This window comes from Ceratotherium simum, chromosome 7, assembly GCF_057802395.1.
Source record: "Ceratotherium simum simum isolate JZ-2026a chromosome 7, ASM5780239v1, whole genome shotgun sequence".
NCBI lineage: Eukaryota > Metazoa > Chordata > Mammalia > Perissodactyla > Rhinocerotidae > Ceratotherium > Ceratotherium simum.
The window spans coordinates 32,038,033-32,048,557 of NC_141906.1; the positions used below are offsets into that span (position 1 = coordinate 32,038,033).

Sequence of the window (10,525 nt, forward strand, 5' to 3'; positions counted from 1 at the left end):
CCAGTCCCTTCTCTACTGAACCCTCTCCCTGATAATCTTCAAATCAAGTAGATTTAACCCCTCTTCTCCTCTGTGCCCCACTGTACCCCACACAGACTTTTTATCAGGGCACCTATAACTTTTCAGCACACTTGTCTCTGCCTAATAAACATAAGTCATCCTAACAACTTAGCCTGATATATAATAGACACTATGCAATGTTTACTGGATTGAACTGAGTTGAAACTATACATGTAAATATAACATGGAGAAAGTGCCCAGTGAAGAGAAAGACTAGCAGACAAAGTCTGTGCCTTCAACAGCCTTAAAACCTAAAGGCAGACAAGGGACCTGGTGGGTCCTAAGTTCTATCAGGGAAATAACAGTACCATTTCTGCAGGTCCACTATAAAGATTACAGGAGAAAATGCATCCAAGGTTTCTAACAGTCTGCCAGGCACATAGTAGGCACTCAATTAGCCACTATTATTATTTCTAATGGTGAAATCTAGCATCTTCAGTGAACATCAAGAAATTTTTAGTTTGCCAGTTGAGGCCCATCTTGCAGTTTTCTTCATTTAGTAGAGAATTAGAAGCTCACCTGTCTACATTTACACGACTGACAAAATTTGTAAAGTCAAAGCTGCATTGATTATAGAGATGGCTACTTAATCCCAGTGGACATTTGTTGGATTATTTTAGTTCTGTGTCTGGGACATTGAGTGATTCTTAGTGACTACAGATTTAGAACTATCACTAGCTTGACTTTTTCTTTAATTTCGTATATGCATTGATGCTATTTTTTCCTAGGAGAGCAACCAAGAATTAACTGTGTGCATTTTATCTCCTCGCCTCTTTGTAGGTTAGTCTCAGTCAACACTATCTCGGAGAGTTCACAAAGTCAACCAATGATATAGCAAAATGCTTTGCACACAGTAATTCCTCAGGAAAAATTTACAAATAGGCATAAGGCATTGCTGAGTTAGGTAATCGACGTGGTCTCCATAGTAGGCCTCTCTCCTGGTTTTCTTCCCTCCCCTCCAATCACTCCTTCTTTGTCTTTTTCATGGCTATTCCTTCTGCTGTCAGTACCCCAAAATACTTGTATTCCTCAGGCCTCCATTCTCTGATGGCTAATTTTCTCTACACCCTCTCCAGGGAGGATTTTACCTCCCCCCGGTTACTTTTATAACTTCCACGGGGTCTTTCAAATCTGTATTTACAGCCCAGATCTCTCTCCTATGCGTCAGATCCATTGACTCAACTGCCCCTTGAACACTTCTTGTCAGATATCTCATAGACAGGTCTAGACAAATTCTAGATAACTAAAAAAGTTCAACTTCCACTGCTGACTTTTTTCTCCTCTATATTCATTATAGAAGTCTAAATAAAAGCCTGTCCCAGTGACTAGCACCAATACCAGTTACCCAAACCAGAAACACAAGAGTCACCCTGGATTATCCTCTCCCATGCATCTCAATTGGTCATTAAGATCTGTTGTTTTGCGTCTATACTATGTTATAAATCTCCAATCCCATACCCCAGTCCAGGCTTTATCATTCTCTCCGGATTATTTCAACAGCCTCCTTATTGGCCTCCCTTTCTCAAACCTAACCCAGGTCAGCCAACCAGTGGGAACTTTATAAAATTTCAATAAAATTATGTTGTTCCCCTGCTTAGATTCCTTCAGTGACTATTTTCTTATCAGAAAATCCAAACTCCCGAGCTAGGGATACAGGCTGTTCCTAGCTCGGCCTACACCTTCCTCTCAGAGCATAAAAAGAAAAGGAATAGTAAATAAGAGCAAAATTTACTGAAAAAAGAGATGATCAACAAAACCAAATTTGATTACTTGAAAAGACTAAAAACCTAAACAAACCTCAATAAGACTAACCATAAAAAAAGACAGAAGGCACGAATTCATATTAGGTATGAAAAGGGGACATAACTAAAGATGAGTAGAGATTATTTTTAAATCGACAAGATAATGCTATAATCAATTTCATATTAGAAGAAATGTAATAAAAATTAGAAGAAATGTAAAATTTTCCAGAAAAATATTACTAAAATTGACTCAAGAAGAAATACAAAATCTCAACAAATGAATCACTATTGAAGACATCAAATTGGTAGTAAAAAAATAATCTATCTACCTATGTGCCTATACCAGGCACAAAAAGCTTTACAGGAGAATCTTATTAGATATTTAAGGAGCAGTTTTTGTTATATAAATTGTCCCAAATAACTGAAAAGGAGGGAAATTTACCTACCTAATTTTATAGACATAACCTTGATCCCAATATTGTACAAGACCAATATAAAAAAGGAAAAAATTGTAGACTAATTTCACTTATGAATCTGTATGCAAACATTTCAAATAAAAAATAGCAAACCAAATTCAGCATCATAAAATATATTTTTTTCTAAGCAAGGTTTATCTCAGGAATGCAAAGATGATTTACTAGCAGAAAAATCTATTAACAAATTAAAAAAGAAAAACCATATGATCATCCCAGTTGATGTGGAAAAAGCATTCAATAAAATTCAACACACTTCTACATTTTTAGAAACCCCTAGTAAACTAGGATAAAGAAAAGTCTCTTATCCTGATGTGAAGCTATCGCATAAAAACACAGAGCAAACCTCCTACAGAATGATAAAACTTTAGAAGCATTCCCAAGTCCCAAGACAAAGATGCCTGTTATCATCTCCTATCAAAAACCACACTGGATGTCCTAACCAATGCAGCAACACACACACAAAAAAACAAGATATTTAAATATTAAAAACGAAGACAATAAATTGGTTTTTGCTAAAAACATATAGTGTCTTCACAGACAGTCCAAGAGACTCCACAGACAAAACTGTAGAGTTTTGTCTAACTGTAATTAGAGTGTGATAAGTTTGCTGAATGCAAAGATTAACATATAAAAAGTCAATGCATATGAGTGATAACAAATTAGAAAATGTAATAAAATATACTCTTCAGAATAGGAAGAATAATTAAAAATAGCTTAGAAAAGAAAATGATAGTGTGGCATTAGCTCAGACTAACGGAACAGAACAGAAAGCCCAGAAATATATCCAAACATATGCGACCCGTATGTGACAGAGGAGAGATTAATGGGGATATTAGTGTGAAAAAGTTGAACTTTTAAAAAAGGTATTGAGATAAATGACTTTCCATACTGGAAAAAAGAAAATTAGATTCCCTATCTCATTTCACACATAAAGTTAAAATCCAGTTAGATTATTAAAGTCTTAAATACAGAAAAATAAAACTTAAAAACTATTATGTGTGTGTGTATGATTTTTGTGGAGAAAAGTAAAAAATGTAAGTGAAGGACATAAAAGACTTAAATAGATGGCAAGTGATACCATGTTTGTATATGGGAAAACTCAATACCTTAAAGATAGCAAATCTCTTCAAGTAATGTTTCCCAAGTAAAGCCTGAAGCTCACCTGCATCAAAATACCTGAGTGCTTGTTAAAATGTAAATTCTAAGGCTCCATTTTAAACCTGCTGAATCAGGATCTGAGGATGAGGCCCAGGAACCTGCATTTTGGAAAGCTCTCCCAGTGATTCTTTTGTGTACTAAATTTTGAAAGCTTTGCCTTAGGGAAGTAGGTCATAACCTGAATTGCACAGAAGAATTACCTGGGACAGTTTTTAAAAATTCAGATCCTAGGCCACAGCCCAGACCAATTAAATCAGAATTTCTGGGCAAGGCCCCTAGCATCAGCATTTTTAATGTTCTCCAGTGATTCCAATGTGCAGGTGAGGCTGAGGACCACTGCCCTGGATGAGGGTGCACCTAGAGTCAGGTCTGTAAGGTCTGTGCCCCTCCCCATTTGAACATTTACTTCTAGTGCTAACCTAGTAGGATTTGGACTTATCTTGATTAAGGATGACATTTCCTTACATAAGGGTTATAACTTATTCATTTTCTGTCCCCAGCATCCTGTCTGATAAAAAGCAGGCACTTGGTGGTCATTTTCTGAAATAAATTCAACTAAATGAGACTGAATGAAATGAATCGATATGTAGGTGAATAAAATTTTCATCAAACTCTAAAAATTCCATTGGATTCAACATACCCCTATGGCACCTAGGCATAATGTTGCACTGTGAGAGGTATAGGGATGAACAAAACACAGCCCTTCTCTCCAAGTGTTCACGATCTGATGAGGGAGGCAGATACAGACACAGTATCTTACAGTCAAGCAGACAATGAGAAGTGTACAGAATGTAAAAAGGAAATAAAAGAAAAATTAATTCTGAATGGCAAGACCTAGGAAGGCATCGTTGAAGCTTCAGTATCTGAGATTGGTCTTGAAATTGCTGGGACCTACCCAGGAAGAAATTAGGGAAATGTGCAGTTGCCCTATGGGCAGAGGGCAGTTCTGCACAGCATAAGCCAAGTCCGAGGGGCCTTTCTCTAACCTTCACGGAAGAGTGTACAGAAGATATTAAAGGCCCCTTTTCTGTCTGATTTCCTTGTTACTGCTCTCATTTTTCAAATATTTTACCTCTGGTTTATTAATTCTACCTCCTGGTGCCTCAGCTGATTTCTTCCAGGAAAAGTTTCTCATTAGCATTTCTATGGGGAGCACCTGCTACCCCATCTATCCCTATTAACTGAGGGCTAGGGCAATGGGGTTGACTGAGGGAGGAATTTTAATCCCCTCCCTATGACTCATCTATTTTCTAATTGAGAATGCTAGCTCTAAAGTCACAAATGGCTGCCCAGTGAAATTCATACTTAATATTAAAAATGATAACAAAGACATGCTCCTCAATTTTATAATATCATCTATGTAATATGAATATATTAAAAATTAATCAACTTCATGATTGTGAATAATTCTAGAGATACCTCAGATACCACTTGAATGCAAAAATCCCAGGCTAGTGTGAATAGGTTATGAATTAGATGAACTGTTGAAAAAGGAAGGTTTCTCAAAGCCACAGTGTCAAAGGACATTTGATGTTATCTACTGACTGTATATTGTAGGGAAAACCAATTAGCATGTGTATGACTCCGGATGCTGAAAGAATATTTTACATTTTTACATATATCAATACATTAAGCTGATGGATTATGTGTCCTTTCTCTATTTAAGCAAACTGCTCACACTGATGTCATGTGACAGATGTCATTTGGAAAGCTCATGAGATAAACCAGTCACCATAGTGTAAATCACCATGATTTATGTAGAGTGGCAGAAGAAAAGGGTTTGTAAATCAAATTATCATTGAAATGGAGCCCAACTTGGCTTCTAAGGCCTATAAGGCTCATCTACAGCAGACATGGAGCATACTTAAATTCAGGAGATATTTAGAATCATAGCAAGGAAAAGAATGTGAGACAATAGAGAAGGAAAATCAACGTTCCAGATAAGCCTATAATTTCCAGGCATTTTTCTTTATAATATATTTGATTAATTGATTATCTTATTTCTTCGTATCTACTTTCACCCAAAGTGCATTTCCCTATTAATGGTTAATTTTTCTTCTGGGACAAAAATAATGTTAAATTTCATATCAAATTTGGCATGCACTTAAATTGTCCATCAAAGAAATTGATGTCTCTTAGCAACACTCATTCTCTTAATGTTTCAAAACCCTTCTGATTATACAGCAAAATGGAATTGCTGGCCCCAAAGTCATATCCATAATTAAATTTTACAGAAGACCCAAATTAGAAAAAAAATTTTTTTGAGGTACTCAGAGATTTTTTCTTGACAGGTTGATGGAGGTCTGAGAGCCACTAAAAATAATCATTCTCACCAGCTGCGAGAGCATAGCCTCCCCCCATTTAACCCAATCACTTGTAGTACGTGTGTGATTCTAACTGTAAAGCAGAACATGCTTACTGCACAAAGTGTTGTTTGGGGGGAAGAGGCTATATATAACAAAGGTACAACCCAAAATATTTGGAGTGAGTTGTATCTGAAGGGTGGGTTATTCCTGGACTGTCTGGCCAATCATCCATGGACAAAGCAAGTCCTACCAACTTGGATACATAAATTGAGTAGGCTCACCAAAGGAGATTTGAGATCTCCTGGATTGGCATTGACCGTATGGAGGTGAGGAGAGGTAGATTCTGCTGGTAGGTCAGGGTCCACCTGCCACAGGGTAATAGAATGGGAGTAGGAAGATGAAGATGCCAGGCCAGGAGTCTGTGAGGTTGGGCCAACCTTAGGGTTCTCGGGAACGAAGTAGGGCCTGGATAACAAGAAAGCTATGGCAGAATCACAAAACTATATCTTGGCTTTGTTTTTTATGCTTCTTGCTTGTTTGCTTCCTTTCTTTTCTTTTTGATCCTCCCTTGGTAGCAGCATAAAGATACTGTGAAAATTCCACCTCCTCATCGCCAGGAACCAAGGAAAAGGATCTGTGCTCTTGCCTGACCCAGAGCTTTAAAAGGAAGTGGTGTATTCCTGGGGGACCAGTGTGGTCATGATAACAATAAACCAAGGCAGAAATGCCAAGTGGGAGGTGGAATTCAGGAAGAAGGAGTAGGGGCCAATTGATTAGCTGCTGCCTCTCACTGGGAAACGCTTTCCAGAGTTAAAATCCCGGGTGGGGGGCAGATTTTGTCTTAACAAGAGAGGATGTCTATCTATGCCATTCCTTCCTCAGCATATCGGAGAGTGTTTGTCATGTTCACTGGAGAAGGACATCACTGTGACATGAGGCTACATATAGGGTCTTGGCAAAAGACACTAACTCTGCAGTCCTCCAGGCCACACCCTCCTGCAGGAAAAAGGCAATTGGCTGTGGCATTGATGAAGGGCCCCACAAGCCACGTTTTGAACACCTCTAGCCCAGTTATTCATCATGTCCATCTGCTTCCCCAGAGACCCCAAGCCCAATGTACATGTTCAGAGTCAACTGTGATCTGTTAGCTGATTGATTTGGTTTGAAACATAAGGGCAGGACTGAAAGCTAAGCATTCAGAAATATATACTGGATGGATGAAGGATGAGAAAGCAAGCTGGAGGCTTCAGCAGAGGGAGAATTCTAGAAGGAGAGAGAGAGAGAAAGAGAGAATGAATATGCTCTTGCTAAAAGGCATTTATTTACAAGGGATTTAAATGTGCTAAAGAGGAGGTTCTTGGTGGTAAGAGAAGGAGAAACACATCTGGAAAACAAGAAGGGAAGGAGAAAAGAGATGCATCAATAGAGGAGAAGGCTGGAGGTATCCAGGAAGTGGAAATCAGAATAATGAGGCAACACGTAGAAGGTCCGAAGGGAACCAAGACGTACTAATCACCTACTACGTGCCAGGCACAATTCTCCTCCTGAATCATCTCATTTCATCTTCACGATGTCTAGCACAGTGCTCAAAACTATGTTGAATATTTAATATTAAATCGACAAATGGGTGAACAATTTTCTTTCTTTTTTTTTTTTTTAAAGATTTTTATTTATTTATTTTTCCCCCCAAAGCCCCAGTAGATAGTTGTGTGTCATAGCTGCACATCCTTCTAGTTGCTGTATGTGGGACGCGGCCTCAGCATGGCCTGAGAAGCAGTGCGTCGGTGCGAGCCCGGGATCCGAACCCGGGTCGCCAGCAGTGGAGCGCGCTCACTTAACCACCAAGCCACGGGGCCGGCCCATGGGTGAACAATTCTAAGAGAAGAATCTATTATCAATCACATCTCACAGATAAGAACCTGAGGCCCAGAAAGGTTAAGAAACTTGCCCAATGTGTCAGAGCTAGTAAGAAGCATAAAGAATCTGACTTCCAAGCCTGAGTGGTTGAAGGAGGAGGGTGATCTATAAGGCTCCTGCAGGGAATCTAGAAAAGGGTGTGGTGCTTGGGTGTCTCCCAGGGACTGAGAGAGGACAGGGGAGAATGAAAAGCCGAGCGAACTGGGCTAGGGAGGAGGCGGAGAGGTCACTCTTCTTTCTGGGGCCCTGCCGGAAGACACCAAGGCCCTAGGGCGGCAGCTGAGCCAGCAAGGGGCAGCATCCAGGCTAACGCAGATGGTGAGTTGGGTGGGGCAGAATGGAAGCACAGCCTGTGAAGACATTGCAAAGAGTCTCTGTTGAGCAGGCAGGGATTTGAGGTGGGGCGGGAATGGGGGAAAGGTGGCTGAAGCGGTAAAATGAAAGACCTGGGCCAGCTGGGGTGGATAATACAGCTTTCACAGGCGAAAGAGCAAAAGAGAAGTCGGCCATGGGAGGTTGTCGGGGATGGGGCTGGGGCGAGGGTGTGGTCTGGGATGGAAGCGGAAGACTGAGTGTGAAGCCTGTGATGGGGAGAAGGAGCCCTGGGCAGTCTGTGGGAGAGGGTAAGGGTGGCCAGCCCCATCGCGTGAGCTGCGGCCCGCGTCTCACCTGTAGGAGCTGCTCACTGCACTCGCCACCTCCTCGCGGATCTGCCTGTTGAGGGCGTCCGCCACTGCACGCCCCTTGCCACCCTCGGGGCCTGCGGCCTGGACCTGGGCCTGGGCTGCGGGCAGCGGCGACTGCTCGAGTCCCAGCCCCTCGGCGCGACGCAGCATCCAGGCGGGCCCGGGCTTCCTGCGTGTGTCGCGCTCCTCCGCACCGGAAGCCTTTCCGGCCGCAAGGCCACCTGCTCCTCCAGGGGCCGCCTCCTGCTCCAGGGCCTCAGCGGGGGCCTGCACCGGCCAGCGCTCCTGGCTCTGCGGCCGGCGCTTGGGCGCCCCGAGAATGGGCGCCGACGCCTGGGAGGACGTGGCGATCTGCACGGGCTTAGGGATCCACGGGTGGTCCCCGCGGCGCGGCAGCGGCCAGGCGCGGAAGTCCTTCTGGTACTGGGTCTCGCGCTCGAAGGGCGCGTCGGAAGGCTGGTACTCGCTGCGCGGCCGGCAGCTCGGCTCGGGCCGCTGCACCTTCCAGGCGCGGTAGTCCTGCCGCATCACCGAGTCCGCGGGACCCGCGCCGGACGCGGAGCCGGAGCCCGGGCCCGGGCCCGGCACGCTCCGGCCTGGGGCGGCCGCCGCCTCACGTTCCCCGCTAGGCCCAGGCGCCGGCCCTGTTGCCCGGGCAACTGCATCCAACTCGCCCTGGGCCGGCTGCGTCTCTATGGCGACCGCGCGCGCCGGCTGCGCCGGCTGCTGTTGCGGCGGTGGCGGCTGCGGCGGGGCCCCCGGGTGCTCGGTGGCCTCCGAGTACTTGGTGAAAACCAGCGGCACGGCGATGTCTGCCTTGTCCAGCTGGTTCCAGAAGCGAGCAATACAGCAGGCCCGTGTGATGCACGGCCACGCCATGATGCTAGCTGCTAGTTCTTTCTTTTTGTGGTTCTAAAGCAAGTCTCTAATCTTCCTTCAGTCCTCTGGCCCTCGACCAGCCAATCTGTTTCCCACCGTTTTCACTTTGGTAGCCTGAGCTACCTCGCCTTCCTCCCTCAGAGAGCACAGGGAAGGTCGGGCAGGGAAAGCTATCACTAAAATAAAGTCTATTAAGTCCCTCAATTACCGGCTGCAAATGCCTCCGGGAGCCGCCTGCGAAGGTCTTGGGAGCGCAGTCTGCTGCGGGCACCGAAGGGTAAGAGACACCGCGTCTCCAAGTCCCCAGGCGAGGGCGTCTGGGACGCGCCCCTCTCTGCGGCTGCGGCGGCGCGCAGACCCCGGCCGAGCGAGGCGACGCGAGGCGAGGTGGCTGCGGGCTTAAGCCATGGCGCAGAGGCAGGGCCAGGCAGTGTGGCCGCAGAGTCCGTGGACGAAGCTCTATTCTCCTTCCCGCTGGCGTCCCGTCGCAGCCGGCCACCTAGCAGGGCTTGGAGGCGATCACCTCCAGCGGAGACGGAGCATTGCTGCCGCCGCCGCTGCTCCTAATGATGCTGCAGCCGCTGCTGCCGCCGTCTCTACTGCAGGGAAGCGGCCCCACCCTTTTCTGCCGCTCAGCAGGAAAAAAAAAAAAATCCAGGAAAGATGCCGAGAGAAAGCGCGCTGCAAAAAAAAATCACCTGCTGTCGTCAGCGCGCGCTGCCGGGAGCTCGCCGTCTCTTTTTCCCCTCCTCCCTCCGCTCTGGCTGCTCCTCCCTCCTCCGCTCCTAGGCAACAGCAGAATCTGGGGCCTAGGTGGGTTCGAGTCCCAGGCTCTTGAAGACTTGCTGGTTGCTTCCTGTCCGGGAGCCTCAGGCTCCCCGTTTGTAAGATAGGGTCAATCATGGGGAGTGGAGGGGATTAAACAAAAAATATGGAGGAAACCCCTAGTGAAATGTCTGTCCTAGAGTAGATGCTTTTTAAAAAGGGAGCGACTGTTATTGGTGAAAGTCACTGGGCTGGATTTGAACCAGGGTTGGCTGGCTCCCGATCCAAGCACTTGCGAGTCTTATGCACAGGCCTTGCTCAGATGTGTGGGGATGGGAGCCTCCAGGCTGGTGGTTCCCTGGCTGTTCCTTTCCTAGGACACCCTTGGGAGGAAAGGGGTGTCTTAGAGCCTCCCAAGAACCACTCAGTCCCTGTTCAGCCGAGGGGCTACACTGGGAGAGAGGCAGTGAAAAGAAGATGCTTGAAATGGGCCTAAGTGGGGGAAGTGGGGGGTGAGTGGGAAACAGGCAGACAGT

The 10,525-nt window shown here is 45.2% G+C and overlaps 1 protein-coding gene across 1 annotated transcript in view; it reads right to left on the minus strand.

The window, feature by feature from the left end:
* The window catches only part of MAP6 (microtubule associated protein 6), an 83,470-nt gene extending 73,702 nt beyond the window's left edge, over positions 1-9,768 (minus strand). The window contains exon 1 of the mRNA XM_087433466.1: positions 8,329-9,768. Within this exon, the coding sequence (XP_087289592.1) occupies positions 8,329-9,224 (896 nt within the window). The 5' untranslated portion in view covers positions 9,225-9,768. The remainder of the gene's footprint in view (positions 1-8,328) is intronic.
* Positions 9,769-10,525: the final 757 nt, after the last annotated feature.